The 23138-nt window shown below is 47.0% G+C and overlaps 1 protein-coding gene across 4 annotated transcripts in view; it reads right to left on the bottom strand.

Annotated features, from left to right (window-relative positions):
• Positions 1–236: 236 nt before the first annotated feature.
• MBNL3 (muscleblind like splicing regulator 3) overlaps positions 237–23138 on the bottom strand; it is a 55343-nt gene continuing 32441 nt past the window's right edge. The window contains exons 3-10 of one of the 4 annotated variants that reach the window (XM_086619812.1): positions 19358–19558; positions 17689–17925; positions 15322–15375; positions 9163–9313; positions 6814–6849; positions 4663–4757; positions 3069–3142; positions 237–428 (exon numbers count right to left, since the gene is read on the bottom strand). In XM_086619812.1, coding sequence (XP_086475938.1) covers positions 3086–3142; positions 4663–4757; positions 6814–6849; positions 9163–9313; positions 15322–15375; positions 17689–17925; positions 19358–19558 — 831 coding nt within the window. In that variant the 3' untranslated portion in view covers positions 237–428; positions 3069–3085. Of the gene's footprint in view, positions 429–3068; positions 3143–4662; positions 4758–6813; positions 6850–9162; positions 9314–15321; positions 15376–17688; positions 17926–19357; positions 19559–23138 lie in introns of those variants that run through there. The other 3 variants (XM_086619813.1, XM_086619814.1, XM_086619815.1) reach the window with 3 other exon arrangements.

Below are 23138 nucleotides of genomic sequence, written 5' to 3'. Positions count from 1 at the left end.
ACAAAACAGTAAGATAACACTTTAAAAACAAGACAAACATTTATCCATCGATAGTATACAGTAAACCAACAGTCCGCTGTGCAGATGCACTTATCAGGATGGTAGTCATAAAATGATTAAGTGTGTTAAAGTAATGTGTTATAAAAGTCTATTATAATTTTCTACTTGTATATCTCGTATAACAGAGCGCTGTTTGTTAATTGTTTCTATAGTGCTTTTTTTTTATTCTTTTTTTTTTTCTTTTTTTTTTTTTGACATTCCCATTGATCAGTTTTTGGTTAACATGTAGGCTGCAACAGGCTTACTGTAGAGGTGGTAGAGAACGATAGAGGGAAGAGGGGATTATATACAGAAAGGCCATGCGCAGCTTCCCACCAAGAAGTCCTGGTGCTCCATAATTTTACTGTTCAGAATTTCAACATGGTCTGCTGCAGGGGAAAGAAAAAAACAACAACAAAAGAATGAGAAGTTAGAGAGAGAAATATCTATATTTTAATAAAAGTCATTCTAATAAGATACGTCTGCATCCTGACTGTGTTGCCCAAGAGGTGGCCATTAGTGTGTCGCAGAGAGAAAACATTCTACTCCCTTAATTTTCCGACGTAGAGTGAAATTGCTAATAACACACTTGGCATCCTCTTTAATCTGCACTTAGGGCTTTCCATTTCCAGCACGCTTCACACATGCTGACAAGACAATTAGTGAAAGAGGGAGGTGGGCGAATAATAGTCTTATTTTTGAGACAGGACGGCAGGTAGAGAGTGACTGAGGAGAGGGCCAAAGACAGCCCTGACCACCGTTAGCTCCCATTTCCTTCGGAGAGAAGCACAGACAGTCACGTTAAAATCTGATCCTGAAGAGCCACAAGCCAAAGGTGAATCGGGCCCTGAGACAAAACATAGACACAGAAACCATGAGAAACCTGTGCTCAGGTGACCCTCTTCTGGGACAAATCACCTCTCTTGTGATGAAAATCTTGCATGAAAATCCTCCTCTGAAGGACCCAAGACTTTTGTCTCCTGCAGAGCCAGGCTAGCCAGCCTGGCTACCAGGACCTCATCAACCCCAGAGGAACAGAAAAACATCTGTCACAGCAGCAAGTGTTTCAATTACCCAACTCCCACTCTGGGCAGCTTCGGGAATTGCCCCTCAGCACCACATGATGCCAACCAAGGACCCTGTCTGGCAAAACACTTGACCACACGCACAATTTCACAGGCTTGGGTGACAGCATGAAACGATGCATCCTCGAGAGATTCATGGGCCTTTAGCTTATGCACACACAGGAGGTGACAACCCAAGAATGGGATAAAAACACACATGCTGCTGGATGGAAGTGGTCACTGGTGGGTCTGGGAGCACTGGGAATGCCAAGGGATGTTGTCCTTTTCTACCAGTCTCTGAAGGTGGTTTATGTCCTGCAGCTGTGAGGTGTTAAGAGGATAAGTGGCAGAACAGTGGTCCACTTACACTGCCCTTGCAAAGAACGGGTTCCATGTCTGACCCAGACCCTCTCCATGCCAAATAGCCTGACCCACAGAAAATCCCATCAAATTCAATATGTCGATCCTACTTCCTTCAGACAAAGGTTTTTCATGATCCTTAACAGCACAGCCAATGCTTTGTTCGGATAGGCTGCGCCGTGCTCCCTACTTGCTAAAGAAATATATCCCATGGAAATTCCTTGCCTAGTCTGAAATCACTATTGACAGTGTGAGTTTAAGCACACACACATAAAAGTGAAAAGAATTCAAAAAAGGAAGTTTCCTGAAATAAATGCTGAAAACAATCTCAAAGAGTTCAAGTATGAGGCTCTTTCCATGCAAATAATCTTATCGGGTGGAACAGACGGTTTTGCATGTGTTATGGAAATGGGTTAACATGTCAGGTGTCACGTCTGTCTGTTGTTTGGGAGAGCAGTACGCTGTGTAACACACATTTTCAGTAACAGGGAGAGCTCAGTGTTCACCCCTAGACTAACACGGGACATGGCCACAGTTAACGGGCCATTTATACAAACAGTAGTTATATTTAAGTCAGCAGAGATCAGGGCCACCACCAACACGAGTAACTTCTGTCAATTGCTAAAGATATGATTAGACAATTGCTTGCCAAATTAATTTCCAGCATTTAAGTACTTGCCTGTAATACGTGACCTAAGGAAGAAACGGGCTGCGTATCTGTGTATACTCAATGGCCTGCATTGGGAAAATCTAGTGACCTCTCGTTGAATTGGCTGAACTGCTCTTCACTCTCTTGGGGTAAAAAAATACAGTGATGAACTGAAAGCCTCAAGGGATTTTCTCTTGTGAACATCAGCTAACATTCACAAATAAAAGCAATGGAAAAATGACACTGCTGCTAGGGCTGTGAAATAATACTCTAAGTCAAAGAACAGGACAAACTTCTCCATCGTTCCCACTCAGACAAAACCAGCAGCCTAGTGAAGCCCAGGATCTGCAAATAGGGTGAAGGATATGTTGTTTGTGGCATTCATCCTGGTCTTTAACACACACAAGGACCTCTGAAGAAACCCACTGTGAACCAGGCCCCCATGGCAGCTGAAGAGCAGATGTGTGCTCAGACCAAGCCAGCCTTGCAGATGCACAGCAGCTGATGACGACCCGATCCTGCTTACCCCAGGAAAGGAAATATGCCACTAACAGCAAAAGAGAAGTTACACCTTTTCAGCTGACTCATTACCAGAGCAGTCTTTGCCATCAATAGTGCAAATCCCTGAGGCATCCGCAGGCAGTCAGGAGCCGTGCAGAGCAAGAGTAACCTGTAAACACGGCCGCCAGACTCCAGACTCGGGGGGATGCAAGAAGGGAGGCTACAAACACCGTAAAACAGATTTTTTTAGACACAAGGAAACATTGCTTGTTGTAAGCCACAGGGCTTACAGTATCTGCACTGCAACTGCTGAATTTCTGGTGAGTTGGCTGAGCGTGAAGCCACTGGGGTCCCGCACACTCAGTCCCTCTGCTGAACCAGCCCCACCTTTGGGGGACGCAGTGCCCTTGTACAAAGCAATCCACTGAAAAGAGAAATACCAAAAAGGAACTTACTGTTCTATCGAGAACTTCTACATCTGTGAAACAAACATGCTGCTACTCAGTTCATCTACTGATAACTGGGATATCTACAGCAGAAAAAAACAAAGAACACAACACATTAAAACATTGTCTTGAGATCAGGCTGCTCATTCTGTCTTCAGTATCAGGTTAGTAAGTACATCAGTGCCTTACAAAACAGGATCCATACCCAAGGTGTCTTTACACACACACTAAGTACAACGTAGCTGCATCACTACTGATGCCTCGTGGAGTACATGGTGATTGTACTGGGATTTTAACTCCATAGACTACAAGTAAAACAGAAATGCCCTGAAACTATCTGGCTGAAACAGGACTCATACAGCCACAGAGCAACGCTGCACAGGAATTTCTGCTTTCTTCTCATGACCAACACGAGTCTGAGTAAGACCTGCTCTACCTGGAAATAACACAGAAAAAGACTAGCAATCCCTACTGTGAGCAGTAAAACACTGCCTAGGACTTCTGCAGGCAAAACTTCTACTGAAAGCCTCGTGACCTCACAGTAGCAAAAGACTAGATGATGCCCCCTGAGATACTGCTGGCATTCGGTGTGGCTAACAGCCTCCTACGGAACAAAGTGACACCCAGTTTTCTTTGCAATAGCTCTAAACCTGCAAGCACGACAAATAAAAGTGCTAAAACTAGTACTGGGGGGGGGGGGGGGGGGGGGGGGGGGGGGGGGGGGGGGGGGGGGGGGGGGGGGGGGGGGGGGAAACAAACCAAAAAAAAAGTGTTTGAAATGTCTCTGGTCTGACTGGGAAAAGTTGTGGCACACCAAATTATCAGGAAGCATCACTAGGACAGGTTGTGCATATACAGTTCAGGACTGGTGCGGAAGCAGCCATCACAACTCAGTATTTTCAGAGGAAAGTTTTGGAGAGAATTATGGCTTGGCAGACATGCATGAAATCCTGTACACTTATGGCAGTGCTACAACGGCACGTATTGCACATCCAGAGTGATTTCTGTAGGGATGGGTGACACGCTACTGGCATAAATAAGCTTCAGACTTCATAGCCTTGCCCCTGATTTTTTGGGTTTGGGTTGTTTTTTTGGTTTATTTGTGGTTTTTAGAGCCCAATCTTGTGATGGGAGGAGGCCGCTTTGTGTTTTCACTTCCACTTTCCAGCCAGGAGAGGACATGCCAAAATACCACGGGGGAAGGATGCTCGGGGTGGTATTTCTGCTTGAAGACTGAAAGCAGAAGTGCTGCAGGTCTTGTGCGACAGCATAGTCGGGAGTTTTACAGCCCGGTTTTGAGGACCCAAAGGTGTGGAGGTTGGAGGTCTGTTGCTTTTGGAGAAGCATCTGCACCCCTGCCAATCGCCCATCCCTACGCTCCGGCCAGGCTCGCCACCCAGCCCGAACACAGCGGGACCGGCCGGTGCCCCCTCACCGATCCCCGGACACACACACGCACGCGCGCGCACACGCTGCCTCTGCGCGCCCGAGCCTGCGCCGAGCCGAGCGGGTCGGGAAGGCGCTCGGCCCCGCGCAGGATCCGGCCCCTCACCCGGTCCTCGAGATCTGAACACGTGAAAGAAAGCCATTGAAAGGGCCAAACCTGATTGGCGGTAGCTGTTGCAGCGAAGGGGACGCTGGTGGCAGGAGTTGTTGCTGCAGACACAGTGGTGGGCGTAGCACCGTGCATCATGGGCACTTTCGGAAGGGAACCATGGAAGCGACATACGGGAGGGTGGAGCGTATATATATATTTTTTTTGTATTTTTTATGTAACCATGGCAACATGTGGTGGATTTGGGGGCGTGGCAGGAATCACAGCAACAAGCCATGTGACATCGTCATGAAGGACACATCAGGGCGCAGCATGCAATCACAGTGCAAAGCAAGACAGCGTTGGGAAAAAAAATAAACAAGAGAGAAGGGGAAAAGCCAATTACAATTATAATTAAGGAAAAAACCAAAACATTCTCAACACTTAGTACATTTATAAGCAGAACAATGATGTATTAGACTCCGAGGGCCAAATTTCCAAAGGGGGGAGAGGGTGGGTGTGCTAGCAAAAGCCCACGTCAGCTCGCACCCGTGGGGAGTTAGACACAGCCAAGTGCACGTTCCTTTGGGTGGGGACATTTTGGCAAGCGCACCCTCCCACCCACCTGGGAAAGCTTGTCCCCTTCCCTCCCCACCCCGTCCCCGCCAGCAACCAGAGGTACATGATGCACTTTGCAGTGGCCGCCACGGCCCTTTCACCAGGTTTTATCGCCCCTCTCTAGCGGGGGCGATGTTTTGGCACAGGACTGAGCTGGAGGCACTGCGAACGAGCGGCTGGCAGCCCGAGCTCTGCCCGTACAAATTCGGCGTGCTTCCTTTCTGCCCTAATTCTAGAGGATTTGGCAAAACTCCCCTCTTGCAGGGTGGGGGGGGATGGAGAAGGGAGGGAGCCAAGAGGGGAAAAATACACGAATGCATCTGAACAGCTACAATTTACAGAAAGAGCATCCGAAAGGACAACACAGCAGCAGGGAGCTCAGCAGCCTCTTGAAGCTGCGTGTCCGTGGAGCACGGTGCTGAAGGGGATGCTCCAGGGCGCGCACGGGCATCCCCCCAACCCCACGGTGGGGGTTTGCGGGGCCGGGGATGCTGCGGGAAGGCCCGGCTGCCCCTGCAAACATGCGCTGGGGAAGCAGACTTGTCTTCCTCTCCACCCCAGCAGACGTGGCCGGCCCTAGCGGGGAGCACGCGTGCCTGCGGGCTGGGCACGGTCCAGCCACGGGACGTTGGAGCACATGGATTGGGGTGTCCTACAGCAGAGGTGTGTTTGAAGGGCTCAGCTCCTCGTCATGCAAGCGGTATGTCCTCTCTGCGCTAACGGGGATGGGGAGGTTCCAGAGCAGAGTGCTTAGCCATTCCTGCCAAAGCTTTCAGATCTCCTCCCTGAAAGCCTCATAACCCCCAGGGTTCCTGCTCCCCCCTCTCCCCCTCTGGCTGAAGCAGGCACACACCTGGATGCTGGTAGTCTTGTATAAACCTGGCTAGAGGATGAAAGCTCATCTTTCACCCACCCTGCTGTGCCCAAAGACCCACACAGATTCCCAGTAAGACCCAGACTCTGAGCCTGAACATACTGGACCCCTGCAGCAGCATGTACTCAGCCCTGCCTCCTCACTGTATCCCAGGAACAGCAGCAGCAGTATCTCCCTGTGGTTCCTTGTACCCGCACAGCTGACACTCCACTAAAGAGATGCATCTTCAGCTGGTCCACATTTTAAGCCTTGCTCCTCTCACTGTACAAGCAGCACCCTGCTCTGGCAGAAGGGCTGACCCCAGATGTGTCCCTCCTTAATGCCTTTATTAAAGCAGTCTCCTAAAATGTCCACAGAAGGAAAACTGAAAATCCAAACTCTAATCCACCTGATGCCTGATACAAAAAAATAAACCAACAGGATCCTCCCACTGCTATTTCCTTTTGTTGGATGACTTAAATAGGTTGTAAAGACATTTAAGTGACAAATTTTTGTCTCTGCAGCAGAACTAAATAGGGGTGGGAACACATCACCTTGGATTCTCTCATTAGTCACACAAAACACTGCACTGCACAGAAATTAAAAGGGATACAACCATTTAAGCCTCAAAGAAGACAGCGGATAGACAGTCACACCACTCAGCCACCCAGGTTCTCACTGATGCATACTAAAACTTGCTGTCTCTTTCAGATTAGCAAAAGTTGAGAAGTTTGTGTAGAAAAACCTACCAACGCTTGCAGTGGGTGTCATGCACAGAACTGACCCTGCACACCATGCATTGAAGCGTGGAAAGATGAACAAAAGGGATATTTCATTAGTGAAGCTTCAGTGTTAGAAATCACTTTAACTAAAAAGCAGGTATTCTCTTTGCAGCATTCAGTATTTAAGCACATGCAAACAGATTCTGCATATTGGTACATAAATAGTTTAAACTCGGTTTTAAGAGATCATTGCAAACCAAATTAATTCTTGAATTCTTGGGTAGTAGAGAATATATTTCTTCTCCCACCCTGGTATTAAATTATATGATCTATCCTAGAAATCAGGGTTGTTTGTTTTGGGGCTTTTTTGTATCAGCTATGTTAATTTCTTTCTGATCACATCAGCAAAAAACAAAGTGCCCTTAGAGGACTGTCACACTCATGTTAAAACTAACTTTCCAAAAGCAATTTACTCCTGCAAGCGGGGACGGGGACTCAAAGTCTCTAGCTTAAGTTGAAAGAGGCGGTTTTGTTCCAGACTTGAAACAATTGTAGTGATGATGCAGTTTTCAATAGACACCCTGACCTTCCTCTCCATGGCAAGCCATGATGCTGATCTCTCAATAACTGAAGAGAAGAAACTAAGAAAAGCAAAAGCTCGCTCCCCCTCCCCACGGTGTGAGCTGCTACGTGCTGCTTCTCTGCTTTGCCTTCCAGAGAGCTGCAAAGGCTGAGACCAGATCAGCAGCCTGGCGCATAAGGGAAAGGGGGATGTGTAAAGCAAATTCATCAGAGATCATCCTCTGACTGGAAACCTCCTGCTCTGCTCAGCGCTAATGTCCTCAGATGAGAGCAGGTCCCAGCAAATAGACCTGTTACGCATCAGCCCTGCACGTAATTTCATTGCCACGAGACAGGACACTGTGAGTGCTGGGTAAAAGCTAATTTATGGTGCTCACATCAGAAATGCATGTCCTTATGCCAACTTTGGCAACTGCGACCTCGAGGAAGAGGAGCGTGCAGCCAGCTCAGGGACTTGGCATTCTCAGAGGTGTCAGTGTTTCCAGAAGAAGTATTTCACTTGGCACCTAACGCAGTGAGGTAAGGTCAGCTCAGCCCATCCTCTCCAAGAGGACTTTGCAGAGAGCAAAGGGGAAGGCTCCTACCAGAGTCCCTCCCTCCTTCTCTCTGTACAAGCCTCCGCTTCCCTGGAAGAACATCTTGGCAGCTGCTGACTTCTGAGTGTCTCCAAGCACCCCGAGCACAGAAAGGCCACGCGAGCACAGGGTTTAGGTCTCAGCTCTCTGGACCCACGCTCACGTCCGAGACAGTTTGGTCTCAGTACAGGACTGTCTCTGAAGCCTCTCCTCCGGCCCCAAGCAACGGCAAGGCCAAGGTGCAGGTCCACCACGTGCTCACCTTGAGGGGCCAGCCCAGAGAAACGCTGGGTATATTTTTGTAAATATCATCTGGCGAATGAATACAGCATTAATTAAGCATTAAAAACATCGGGTGTTCGTTTTCTTATGGTGCTCTGCAATGATGATAACGATGCTAAAAAATGAGCTATCAGCTCTGGAAAATTCTGAATTCAGTCACTTATAATACTGACTACTCTAAGCAGGTTTTGTTTTTCATTTGGCTGCAGCAAACAGAGGTTAATTGGCTAGTCAGCAGTCACATCTGCCACGTCAATATTTCGAGTCCTGTACGAATTACTAAACTGCATCTTTCAGTTTTACTCTGAGACCTTATAGGTACGATAAAAGCAGGGAGTTAAATTGCTTTTAAAAAGCTTAGGCTATCGTACTAGTCAAAAGACAAGCAAGAGGGAAATATATGCCTTTAAAGAGGATTACATAATTTGTATTTACTAAGCATGAACCGTTCCCTCTACAAACATCATCGCTGCTGGAATATGTAGGTCACTGAGATAGAAGCTCAGAAAAATACCTGCAACTTTGAGTGAGCAGGCATAGAAGTCCACAAGACATTTTAACATGAGTCTGTAAGAGTGCTACGCAAGAGTCAAAGAATTAATTTGGGATTAACCAGTTGAACCATAAGGAGGAGAAACAGAAAGTATGAATTCAAGAAACATGCAGACATTTTTCTTAGTTCGACTGTCTTAAAAAAACACCCCAAAACCAAACAAAAATAGCCTACAGAGGGATCTTTACAAGTGAAAAGCTCTGAATTGTAGCAGGTGAAGGAAAAAAAGTCAAACAACAAATGTTAACTTTTCAGCCATTTTTAACACAAAACTACACACCGATACTCTTTTGCTAAGGACTCTTACAAATCTGCTCGTTAGCTCAATGCCTAGGTCATAAAAAAAGACAACTACGATGCTGGGGAAAGCAAGCAGACACTTACCTGTAGGGATGAATGTAGGCTGTTGCAACTGCATGTTGGCTAGAGCCTGTTGGTAGTGGAAAACGCTTGGGTTAAAGACTGTGGTGGCACCATTGTTTTTTTCAAGTGCTGGCCTCTTTGGTAAAGGTTGAAGTGCACCAGGCGGCAGGGCCTGTGGATAAGGGAGTCATTAAAGACAAGTGCAGTGAAAAATAGGGACCCAGATGTAGATCAAGCATGCAATAAATAATAGGGGCTCTTGGCTGCAAATCACCTGCAACTGTGTCAACTTAGTGAGACAGGAAAGAGAAGAGCAGCTAAATCACAGTGGAAGTAGTAGGTGAAACCACAACTTCACTAGGTAAGCAGTTAGTAAATGTATCAGGAGAAGGGGCAGAGCTGAGGAGAAGGAGGGATGCTAAGGGAGCTTTTTCAGCAGGACTGACTTGGGCACGCAGGAAAAAACATGGAGGAAGGAGAGAGGTGATCACCTGGACAGGATACTACAAAGAGCAGCTACAGGCAACAACCACTTAAAAAACCCAAAACAAAGCAGCTCAGAGAAATATAGTAGATGACTATTTAAAAACCAAGAAGATTAGCATAAGCAACAAATGCTATGGAAAAAAAAAAAAAGGGATGCTTGCCTCTGTGTCCTCGTTTCAGCTGGGACAGTTCTTTTAGCAGCTAGAAGAGCTCTGTATTTTGGTTTTAGTCTGGGATTTGCTATGAGAAGAACACTGATAACGCACTGATGGTTATAGTTGGTGTTGAGACCTCAAGGACTTTTCAGCTGCCGTGTTCTTGCCAGTGTGCAGGAGCACAACAGGCTGGGGGCAGCATGGCTGGGACAAGGGGCCACAACTCCCCTTATGATTCGAACTTAGATTTAGAATTGAGGGCTAAACTGGCCAATGGAATATTCCATATCATGCATTGTCATGCCCAGTATAAAAATGAGAGTTGACTAGAAAGAAGCGCTTCTGCTCTTCCAGGGGCTCTCGCTCTTGGAGTGCTCTCTCTCTCTTTTTGGGCCTCTCACTGATCTGGGATTGTGGTGTCAGGACTTATCTGTTTCGGGACCGTTAGTCCGGGATGGGATGGGCCTTGGTCACCAGACGGTGAGGAATTACACTGAGCATCACTTGTTTGTACATATTATTATCACTATACATATATATATTCATATATTATTAGTAGTAGTATTAAGTTGTTCTATCTCAACCCACGGGTCTCTCTCCCTTTTCCCCTTTGGTTCTCTTCCCCATCCCCTGAGGGTGGGGGAGGGCAGTGAGTGGCTGTGTGGCATTTCGTTGCTGGCCGGGCTAAACCACAACACTCTGCCTGTTTCAACACCTGCCTACGTGTCTGTGCGGAAGCACGGAGGCGTGCACACTTGTATGCAGCTGACCCACTGCTGACCACTCTCCAGGTGGTAAAGCAGTGGCTGTTGCCAACTACATGTTGCGTAACTACATGCGTACATGCATTACGTCCATAGTAAAACACCTTTCCACTCATTAGTAGAGAGGCTGGGCAACATGGCCAAGAACAGGCCTGATTCTCCACCTCCTGCACCAGCAGCACAGCTCACCACCGGCAGATTTGGACCTGCTCCCAATTTCTAGAAGGCCTCCAACAGTTAAATACTGCTTGCTCATGACTAACAGTGGAAAAAGCCATTGACAAATCTTGTGTTCAAAGAAGATTTGGGTGGGCCCTGCTATCAGGCAAATCCTCTCTTTTTGTTCTATCACACCACCGAGCTTCTTCCAGCCCGTCAAACCTGTTTCATGATCAGACTTGGTAAAAAGCATTAACCCAACTCAGGAACTTTTTTCAGCGAGTTACTCATCATTCACCCAAGCATGTCTCAACAGCAAAGTAGTATGTCAAGTTCTTAGGAGACAGAAATGTTTCTAATAAGTTACAGCTTTTCATTGTACTCAAGTAGAAATCACATTTCTTTTCTTCCACATTGTGATAGAAAAGGGTCCTTTTTAATTATGCCCTGCAGTCCTTTAGCACGTAACGCTCCCATTGACGTCAATGAGATTTACGCACGTGGAAGTCATGCAGAATCAGGTCATTTCTGCCTAGTTGTGTTAGTCTATATCATGTAGCAAAGCAAGGACTGAGAAATAGGGTTATCACTCCTATTTTTTTTTTTTTTTTAGTAGGTGACAGTGAAGGAGAGGTAAAGGATAAGGTTTAGCTAATGAAGGGTTAAGGCTACAAACACAATACTCGGAAGAAAGGACACAAGTAAAGAGATTTTAAATAGTTACGAAGATCAACACACAATAGAATATAAGTGAAATCTTGCAACAGCTTGTCACCATCTAGAAACAGATTTCACTTTAAATTTAATTTGCTATAGGAGACTGCTCATCTGAGAAACGTTAAGCAAGATACTTCCAGGCAAAACATTACTCCATCCTATCTCTGTTCACATGGTGGCTTTTAGGTGGCTTAATATTAAAAAAAGAAAATTAGAAGAAGAAATTGCATTTGCAAAACTGCCCTCAGACATGCACACATCCTCTGCTAACGCTAGCAGGCATTCAGTGCCAGCATTAGGACTTAATCTTTCCAGATTTCTTCTGGCTAGTACCAAAAGACAGCAGTTAAACACAGTGCAACATTCTCAGACACAGACACCAAAATCTTTTACTTTAGATCTGTATTTTAGGATGACGTCTTTTAGGTAAAGATCTAAGAGCTTCCATTTCTAGGGGAGCCCTCCTTGTTATCTACGTTAAATCTCGACTGTATCTCCATCTCGTTCCTCCGGGCACAGGACAGATCTGCAGACTGGAGTAGCTCCACTTACATCAGAGGTGTTTTACAGATTTACAGTGACTGAAGAACTTGCCACTTAAATTCATGCTCCTTGCCATGCCTGATTGCAAAACGTTCTTTTTCAGATACTTCCAAAATCTGCCTCAGAAAAAAAAATTACTAATTATAGCAAAGCATCTGTGCCAGACACATAATGGACTTTTGACTCCTTGCTTCTTGGCCAAAGGCTGTCACTACCCCAAAAAGCCCACTATCCCGTAATGGCAGTGCCAAAAGCAGAACAGCTGAAGGCTTTGAGACCTTGCCATGATGTCCTGGCTCCTTCCACGCAGGACAATTCCTGAGCCCAGCGTCACAGTCAGAGGGAGCGTACAAATACCAACAGGCCATAGGGAAGTCAAGGCACAATGGACTACATCATCTCTCTAACATTACCCTTCCTCCGACCCTGCCGCAGCACCTTGGGAGCAAGAGAGAGAACAGAGCTACGGCAGTCCCACCACTGCTCCCTGAACTGCACCTTTGGGAAATGCCTCAACAGCAGCTGGGTGGAGAAGCCCAAACAAACGCAACTTTTCCAGTCTTCTAAAGAAGCAGGCACAGAAGGCTGGCTCTGTGGGCACAGGAGCCCGTCTCGGTCTGCTTCTGCTTTGACACAGCCCTCCCACCCCAGCAGCTGGGCAAGCATCTGTACAGCAGTATGGCCTAAAGACGTGCTCCTTCTGTTGCCAATCTATCCTATTTTAGACATTAAGGTGCAAGAGGGCCCAAGGGGACAGAAGGATCTGGCTTCACCACTTCTCCAGCCCTTGTGTTGAGGTTAGAGCCTTAAGCCAGGAGCACGCTCACTAAAACATCTATTTACAAATGTCTGGGAGAGGTGTCTAAAATTCCATGTGATGAAGCTGGGCCAATATAGCTCTTGCACAGGGATCTGGCAGGGACACAGGAGCAAACAAGTGTCCCACTTCAAACGGGCCAGAATTTATCTGTCTCTGGACCTGCAGGAATTACAACAGCTTGTGGGGATACAATATTTCTGTCTTGTACCATGTCCAGGCTCTGAAGTAGTCCCCCAAGCATGTCCTGCAGCCGCTACAAAAGGCAACAGGAGACTCCTCGCCACATTCTGACCTTACCAAATTCTGTATCAAGTGCCTCCTCACTGCAGGACAGGAGCTAGACTAAACCCTTGTAGCAAAGAACTTCCTTGGTGAGTTCACCTCATCCTGCTGCTTGTGATTTCCCTCTGGACAAGCTCTGACCATCACAGATGTAGAAGCAGCCTTTGACGGTAACTTTTTCTGACATTCTTTTTTGCTTGTGTGTTTCTGTGCACACATGGATATGCAACCTACACAACATGATCAGACCATGTGCCCTGTGAAAGGGTTAATTCAGTTCAGTATCCATGTGATAGCCCGCACTGACCCCAATGAAAAATTCCTGCTACAAAAATGCCAGGCAGCCTCCCATTTTTGGGCTGGGAAAGCCACATTCCTGGAACACAAGCATCTGAACAAAGAGGTTTGTGCCACGTCTCTGCATGGCATGGAAAGAAATCTTTCAGCATGACTGACAGATAAAAATGCACTGCATGCCAAAGTCAAAATTTCCCATGTGCTGGTTAACAACTCTCTCTTGTTTTTTTCCTTTGCAACAAACAACTTAATTGCACCTCAAAGTTCCCCTCAGATGGCTATCTCCTGGGCACAGATCACACTTTCACCCCTTTGCTCTTAGCAAAGAGGGGCTGGGTCTGCATCTGCCTTGGTGCTTCAGTCACAACAAGGCACGACAAATACAGAATGATCTGAGAGAGGACAGAGGCAGCGCCATTCCCTGGCAAGCAGCAGAAGCAATCTGAGCAGTTTCCTCTGAAGATGATATGTGCTGTTATCACCACTGTGAATCCTTCTCTGGTGCAGCCTTCCTGAAGGGTTCCAAGGAGGTGGCATACTCCAACAACACGGTTGCAAACCTTCAGATGTTTCAGAGCAGGAAGACTATTAAAAGAAACTTATCCAATGGGGTTTTGTTCAGTGGAGGAGGTCAGGAGGGCAGGGGAATTCAAGGGCTTTCCTGTTCTCTGCCAGCCCGTGTCTGCTCGGAGAGGTGGCTCTTGGAGAGGGCAGCGAGGCACCGTGCAGGTTGCCACCTGGTCTGGCTTTGGGGCTGCGCCCGTGCCAGCCGTGAGTAGCGGGGAGTGAGAGGGTTATGTCACGTACAGCGTAATTTCAGGACTGCTGGTAGAAGCTGGTCCCTAGCAAGGTTTCCTACTGCTGCTGCCTAAAACTCCAATAAGGAAGATTCTTGACTACTTAAACCCCAAATCAAATCTTCGGAGGGGAAGGGGAGCAGATCAGCCTCTGCTTCTTAGCTCTGGGAATGAGGAGCAACACCAGCTTGAAGGTTTCAGGGCTTCTCTGTGCCCACTCTTCTCCTTCCCCTCTATAGATGGGTGACAGGAGCTGGGTTTTTTTAGGATGTATGGGATCCCTCATTATTTGGGGTGAACGGGAAGGAGTTGTCTTCTATGGAGCCAGGACTGACAGAAGACTGGGAAGATGGCTTTTGCCTCACTATGAGTGTCACGAAAATGAAGTAAAACATATCAGAGATTCAGAAAATAATAAAAGGTAGCTTAGATGAAGCCAGCTTGCAGACAAAAGCCTGAGGAGCAGATCTTGTGCCAGAGACTGAAGCAAAAGGCACCCAGAACGAGGTCCCTTTGCTGCCACTGTCCCATTGAGGCAGGGGGGGAAGAACCAGAGACCGAGCCAGCTGCAACAGCAGCCATCTCCCCAGCTTACCAAACATGCGACCAAAGTCCTGCACTGCACCTGCTTTGGTTCGCAGCACAGATCTCCGAGGGTGCTGCTTAGCTCTCTCCCTCCTAAATTTAAGTTGTGCCCACTGCACAGAACACCCTTTTGCAGGGCAGCACCAGCACAACGCTGCCCGACAAGGCTGCGCTGTTAGACACACCACCAAAAGTTGCTGCATCTGTCCTGCACCGCCTAGTCCTCTGGCATAACCAGCACACTGCAGACCTAATTAGTTCAATTCTCACCGAAACTATCGCGTCTCGTGACTCCAAAGCTGCTGCTGTTTGGAAAAACACTTCAAAAACCAGAGTTGCCTCCTCGCAAGACTATTCACTGCCTCCAAAGCACATCCAGCCTTCAGGAAGCAAAGCTCAGATGGTTAATGGATGGCGTGTGGGGCACAGGATTGGCATGTCTGAACGCACACTGCAACATTTCTGGCCGGGATGGGCAGTCTCCCCGGGCACTAACACAACAGACCAAGTGCAGAAGGCTTTCATGCAGACTACGATGGTTACGTGCAAAGCGAGAAGGTGAAAGGTTCAAGTACCAGGTCAAAGGTTGCCTCCAGCGGTCGCTTCAGTGATCTGACAGCTGGCTGAGTCTTAATTAGCAGGCAGCGAGCACATGATGGCAATGGGCCAGGGAGGGGGGGTCAAGCACAGTAACAAAAAGAGCAAGCAGAGGTGTGTCAAGAAAGAGCAACATTTTGGGGAGGCGAAGGGGGGGGGGGGGAAAGAATGCATTATACAATTTATTAAAAAGACGAGGCCATGCACAACGTGCGGTGGCTGAGTAACTACCTGGCCTAGCGGCTAGTCAGCTATTTTGCCTTGGCAAGTTTTAAAAGTAAAGAAATGTCATCATGGGACGTGTGCTTTAGAGCATCTTCGCTGCGGCTGGCACAGAGGAGCGCTCTGGGATTAGCACCTGCAAGTGGACTTGCAGTGGGCTTCAGCCCTAATTCTGCAGCTACGTGCCATGCAAGTGCACGTCACCCTGAACCGAGGACTGAGCCCGACGCAGTTCGTCTGGCTGTGCTGCACTGACTTCAGCCACGCAGGAGTGAGTAAAGCTACTAAGCTACTACTTGTGCATGTCAAGTAACTGCAGGATTGGGGCCCTCAGAAATATCTTCTGAATTTAGATTTGAAGTCATTCCAAATCTATTTTAGAAGGTACACCCATTTGTCTGGCATATGCTTTTTGATACGAGAAAACCAGGCACCATTCTTCCCTTTATTAAAATCTTATTCCTCAACAGGTACAGTAAATGCATCAAATCTTGAAAAATTAATGAATAATGTAAGCTGTTTTAGTAACAGAGGTGATGCAACAAGCCATCAATAAATATTTTAAAGATTCTAGTTAACAGCATACAAATAAGGTTAATTACATTTTTAAGAGGAGCCAGCAGCATGAATAAAACATGCACTGGCTTTGGTTAAGTAGCAGTGTTCTAAATAATTAGTAAAAAGGTAAAGATTCAATTGTAAAAAACACAAGAGTTTCATTTCAGAAGGTTCTTTTTCAACAGACCTGGGCTGTTGTTCCAACAATAATAAAAATAGTAAGAAATCTAAAAAATAAACTCTGCAGGACAAATAAATACTACAGTATAAATCTGTTCTTCAAATTCTGTTCCAGGTAATGCTGATGCTACAAGGAGGGCACTTGTTTAATTTCTAGAAACTTCCCAGTTTTGCATTACATTTCACCATGAATGAAAAGCAACCTCGTTTACTGTCTTTAAAAAAATTGTATTCAGAAAAATTTTAGTAGCCTTACTTGTAAATCGAAAAGGAAGCAAGAATCTTTTTAATATTAGTTTCTTTTTTTTTTAAATAATCACAGAATGGATGAGGTTGGAAGGGACCTCTGGAGATGATCATCCAGTCCAACACCCTGCTCAAGGCAGGGTCAGCTAAAGCAGCTTGCTTGGGACTGTGCCCAGGAAGGTTCTGAGTATCTCCAGGGATGGTGCAACCTGTTGCAGTGTTTGATCACCCTCATGGTAAGTAAGTTTTTCTTACGTTTAAATGGAATTTCCTATATTTTATTTCATGCCCATTGCCTCTTGTCCTTTCACCGGGCACCACAGAGAAGAGCCTGCCTCCGTTGTCTTATTTCCTCCATCAGGAATTTATACACATGGGTAAGATCTCCTGAGCCTCTTCTTCCCTCCCCAGGCGGAACATCCCAGCTCTCTCATCTCTGGAATAAATCAGTGCCATTAAACTGAATTCAACAGAATGGCAAACATTTACTCCAGCTCTGAATTTTATTTGGTAAGTCTTCCTTCACTCATTTTTAGAATTGTAGGTATTAGAAGTCACAATGCAAATTAAAATGCAAGCGGGACCATCTCTACCAGATCCCAAGTATCAAACAGGTCAGGAAGTCATCCTCAGTTTGAGCCTTGTCATTTCATTAAGCCTCAAAAAAGGTATCAAGGCACAAGTTTGTTAAGCTTGAACAACTTGTCTGCTTTTCAGTCAGTGGAAACTTTGCTACTGGCTTCAGCAGGTCAGGATCTCCCTGCAAAGGATGTATTACGGGATGGGCAGGCTTTGCTTTTGCTGTGTACTGAGGAAGCTGAACTGACACCTACGACTTAGGCAGGGAAGGTGCTGGTTCCAGGTGCTGCTGTACCTGCGTTCATGTCAGCTCATGATGTCACATCAGAAAATCACAGGGTTTGCTACTGTTCCCCTAACTGGCGAGAGGGACTGCGCCACGCAGGGCTGCACGCTATGGTGAGCACACAGAAAGGATGAAGAGATGGGATTCATACTGCACATGCTCTCAGCTCTCTAGTCAGCCATGTACAAAGCACTCTACTTTCCACAAATGTCACATATGACACAAATGAAATCTCTTAGCAATGGAAATACAGCTTGGTAAGAGCTCTACTTACCATTGCAGCTGCAGCTGTCTGGTTCACCTGGTGTTGAGCTGCCTTGATTTTGGCTTGCAGGTGTGCAGGGGGATGAAAGTACTTGCATTTCTCCCTAGAGCATCGACCTTTGATGTAATCCATGCAAACTGTAACAGTATTTTCATTTGTGTCTATCATTGCAATATCTATAGGGTGAGCATAGCGGCAATCATTCTCACCACGTGTGCAATTTCCACGCTGAAACTCTCGACAAACCTTAAAAGAAAGTCACATTGTTGAGCAGAACATCAAGTTACTCTTCATTCAGTATTTTCAACACAGAATATCAGTTCAGTTAGCCACATTAAACCACGTATGTATTCTAAATTCATGCTTGTCTTGGGTAGCACATATACCAACAGTCACAGGAGCAACTGGTGCTACTCAAAACTGGTTCAGGTTATGAAAAAAACCCACAGCGTTACCAAGACCAATCACCAAATACAAATGAAGTACAGAATTTGTGCAGAATGGAAAGTGACCCCAGGAAGCTAACGTTGTTTTGCCAAAACTTTGAGCTCAGGGTTCCTCCCCTGCCTCTAAAGCTTAAACGTTAATAACTGCCATTTGTGTCTCAGCTGGATTATGTATTTTTTATGGAGCATACTCTCAGGCAGGACATTTAATTCTAAATGTTGCATGCTGCTATTATTTGCAACAAGTACCTTTTCCTTAATATGAGGAGCCTCTTTCACATAAAGTCTCACTGCCCTCCACAATAAAACTCTGACCCTGGGGTTACATGACAGTGCATTTGATTACACTGCAATGCGTTCATAAGGTGCTACCAACATTGCTAGCTTTAGGAAGATCTTGCAGATCCTCGTAAGTTACAAGCACTAAAGCAAAGGCAGAGAAAAAGGTTTCACAAAATGGATCTGCAAGGTTTCCTTGTCTGAGAAACTAAGATAAATCGTTGAGGACTATAGCTGGTGGTGCGGATCACATACCAGTGCACTATCAGACTGAGTGTGGGGAAAGGTGAGACGTCATGTGAGAACGGAAGCAATCCGCAAGGCAATATGAAGCACATAACACAAAACAACATATTTCCAAATTACACCCTTCTCCACTACCTTCCTGTGTTGTAATTTACACCTGCAGGGGCCTCTGAATTCAGGTCCTCAGCCCTTATCTCCTGCAGAGCCTCTACTTAGTGTTTGAAAGACATTTACGACTCCCAGCCAACTGGGGGAGGGAGGAGATGTCTTTCCAGTGCCCCTGTACCCAGCATTCCCAACAGCATAACACTTAAAGCTTTCTGTAATAGCTCAATAAGCCCATCTCAAGACAAGGAAAGTGACTGTTACTTCCAAAACATCTCCCACTAAACTCAGTGAAATGGGAGATCACCCGCTTGCATTTTTTAAGGGTGGCAGATCATACACAGAAAACAACAATCCCGGCCCTGCTCTAACGCCTGCCGAAATCAGAAGAGTGAGCGCTCCCAGATTTTCAGCACCTTCCAAGGATTTGGGATCAGGCCCTGCATGAGAGTCTGCTCAAGCAGAGAGCAGCAGCCTTGTGTCAGGAAAGCTGCAGGTTAAACTGCGCTGTGCTGCATCAGGTCAGTCTAGCAGAGACCAACAGCTGGGGCCACACGCCCTGTTGATTCCCATCAGCAGTATCGTATCAGACATCCAAATACCTCCAGTTTATCCGTACGCATCAGTTTCTGCCCAGCAGAGCCTCCTGGTACTGTAACAGTAGGGTTTCCGGAAACCAGGACAGGAGTATTTGGTAAAAGCTCTGCAGGAACCAAGCCCATCCCAGGAGAAACATGACTCAGGTAGGGACTAAAAGCCATCGTGGGGCTTGTTGCAAGCGATGGAGTCACAGGAAACGTTGTCTGCATATAGAAAGAGAAAAAACAAAATATTAATTAAAAAGCTCCGTCTTGGACTACCCATCAAAGCCTTGCAGCACTTCAATCCTTTTGGTCAATTTGATTAGGAACATCGAAACGCTGTGCTCTCCAACCTATTCATTTATCGCCATTTTCTTGCAATCCATTTCTCCTGACTCACAATTTGTGACTCATGCTGAACACAAGGCATCTTTATTTGCCAGAGCAAAGCATATTGATGATCTTTATAGTTTAATGACACAATTAAGGATTTCATGCCAGCAATTAGAGCCGGCCCAAATTAAACAGACTTCTCATTCCCAAATAAATGTCTCTGCTTCTGTATGTCTATACCACAATGCTGTATAGAGACCTCAAGGAAAGCTGCAGCTTCAGAACCTGGAAGCATATAACTCCATTAGCTACATGGTTGACTTCGCTATCAGCTTGCACTGAGCTCCACGTTACCATGGCTGGTGTAGCTCAGGTAGACAAATGGGAACATTTAGAGGCAGGCAAGGCACCTCTGCTGCAGCACGACTGGAGGTCTAGCATTCTGCACAGCTGGGGTTTGTTTCAGACTGTCAACAGCCTCCAAGCAAAAGCAACTTTGCAGGAGTATCCCAAGCCCATGCTCCATGTGAATGGCAGCAAGAGGACACCAAACTCATGTGCGTTACAACATGCCAGACCTCCTGGCTTTGGAAAGAGCAGGGGGGTCATGGACTTGGAAGAGGCATGGACAGGGCGTATCAGACGAGATAGCCCAGGTAGCCCAGCACGAGGTCCAGGACCCAGCTACGCTGTGAGGAGCAACATCACCATGAGTAGACAGAGCAATGAGCCATAAAGATCTCAACTGCTTCTGATCCCTAAATCGCAATCGGCAGGCCCTGCAAGCATGGCAGAGCTTCAGTGCTGCTGGCCGGAGTAGCTCCCTGGCCTGAACTGCTCTGGCAGCCCTGGCTGGGAAAGGAGGTTCCTTGCTTTTACTTTTGTACCTCTAGTCCTGTGGGTTTCTAAAAGAAACCACACATGGACAGTGTGTTTCTTGACATCATCTTCACCCCAGTACTTTCATCAGCTAGGAAGCACTTCGCTGCTTGTGATCTGGAAGAAGCTAGCCCACAGTAACACCAGCCAAGCTGTTCTAACCTGTATTTAGCTTAATGATGCCCCTCTCCTAAGGGCAGAGTGACAGCAAGCAGCTCCTGAGCTGATGGGAAAGGGGATGATGGGTCACTGCCAGCATACGCCCCACCTTCTCCTCCACAACAAGGAGACAGGGCTTCCTGAACCAGCAGTGCTGGGTGCTTTAAGCGTAGCAGAACCAAGTAATCCCCTCTGGGAGTTATTTCCAATTTTCCCTCTTTTGAGCCCTAAGTCAAGCCCCGCTTCACCTGACTGGAGACTTTAACCGTTAAATCCAGAGATCCTCCAGTCTATGGCCCTTTATTAAATAATTTTCTTCTCTCTTTCAATTCTCTGTAGCTCCCAGACATTTTGCACCTTTTGCTGATAGAAAAGCTCTTTAAGGATTTTCAAATGCTGTGACTCCCTGAACACTTTAGTGAGAAGGCAGCATCCATTAGACTTTTCTTTTGTGCGAGCACCAGTAATTACAGTGGCATCTGCTGAACTTCTGCCACCGTTCACACTGTAAATGCTATTTTAAAGAGTTTCTCCAGCCTGGCCAGTCTGCGTAGGGTTATACTGGGGCCCAACATGCATTGTCAGCACTTGTTTTCTGCATCTGTAGTAGCCCAAACCTTGCAGCACATGTGGCTTGCACAAACGTGTGGGCAAATCTACCCTATGTGTTTCCGGCAGGAGTCCTGGGTATCGCAACAGCAGGTGCAGCACAGACATTGCTCCAGAATTTCAGGAGATGCTTTTAAAGCAGGCTTCCCCTGCCTGGGATCAAACACAACCAGGAGCCAGCCCAACGACCTAGCTGGTTTCCGAGACAGAGGGGAGATATTCCTCCTCCTGCTCAAGTGGAGGATGCCAGGGCGTTTGTGCAGCCAGGGAGGAAGGCTGGGGGCTTGCAACACCTTGCACTGAGGGAATTCACCAGAAACGGATGGAAAGGGGTGCAAAACATTCGCCAAGAGATAATATAGCAGACCCTCCACCAAAGCCACTACAAACTGGGAGGGAAGTCTGTCTCCCTGAAACACAGTCCCCATCTCCAAGGCTGTTCCATCAAGAGCAGCCCCTCTCCTCGCTGGGAAGGATGGGCAAGGGCTAAGGGATCTGAACCCAAGCAAAGAGAGTGGAGGAAGGATGTCCATGAAGAGCAATTGAGGATCTACCCATCAACCCAGAGACCTGGGGAGGGGTGCACAAAGGAGTGGGAAGGGTTTTTATCTCTGCCGCTGGTTTTTCACCCACTTCCATGCCTTGGCATGTGCTGCTGTGTTCCCAAGATTTCACAACGGCTTCCTCAGCTCGGTGCCGCTGACTGAAGGCGACAGCTCTGCCCCACACTGCACCCTGCCCGTGGGCAGGGGACTGACGCCGGGCAACCAGGCACCTCTCCAGCGGACACACAGTCAGAGAAGGGGCAGACCTCGCTCAACCCGTTACACCGAGAAGCACGGGGGTTTTTAAGCTCTGAGCGCACTGAAAGCTGCTCCGCTGTAGGCTGGCATCAGGGAGCTCTGTATTTATTGTGGCTGATGAGGGGAAAAGATGGGCTACGCTCATTGCCAGCCCTGCCTGTCTGTCTTGGATTGGGAAACCCAGCCTGGCTCACGCATCAGTACCAGTAATAAAGACGCTGCCAGCAAATCTCTCCTCCCTTTATGTCTGTGCAGGTCCCCTGTGCCAGGCCTGTCCTGAGGGAATTCAAGCGAGTTTCTTCCTTGCAGCCAGAGCCCAGCTGTAATTTTTACTCCAAACAGCACTGTTCTCCTCAACGTGCCTCCTCCCATCCACCTCTCGTGATTGCACCCTGCCAGGAGACCTGACAGAGCAATATTACGACTGTACACTAAAAACCAAAAAGTCTCGGCTTAGTTGCTGGTGTGCTCTAGGGTAAAATAGCTGGATTGAAAGTATTAACACTTACCCCTGCTGCCCCCCTTAAAGCTCTTGCAAATTTAGGAAATACAGAGGCCCCTTTCCCTGCAAAACTACCTTTTATTAGCCATGACAATATGCAGACACTACCAGTAACTCCTGAGCAGAGGGAAACAGGTTACAGTGCAGTGGCAGAGAGGTTCAGACCAGTAACAGCTCACAAGACTGGTTTACTGAATATTAAAATGCTTGTAAGAATAAAGAGAAAGAGGGGAAAGGAGGAAGAGAGGGGAAAGGAGGAAGAGAGGGGAAAGGAGGAAGAGAGGGGAAAGGAGGAAGAGAGGGGAAAGGAGGAAGAGAGGGGAAAGGAGGAAGAGAGGGGAAAGGAGGAAGAGAGGGGAAAGGAGGAAGAGAGGGGAAAGGAGGAAGAGAGGGGAAAGGAGGAAGAGAGGGGAAAGGAGGAAGAGAGGGGAAAGGAGGAAGAGAGGGGAAAGGAGGAAGAGAGGGGAAAGGAGAAAATAAAAAAAGAAAAGAAAGCAGCTGAAACGGCTGTTGTGAG

This window comes from Tauraco erythrolophus, chromosome 13, assembly GCF_009769465.1.
Source record: "Tauraco erythrolophus isolate bTauEry1 chromosome 13, bTauEry1.pri, whole genome shotgun sequence".
Lineage (NCBI taxonomy): Eukaryota > Metazoa > Chordata > Aves > Musophagiformes > Musophagidae > Tauraco > Tauraco erythrolophus.
This window is presented reverse-complemented; position numbering and strand designations above follow the sequence as displayed.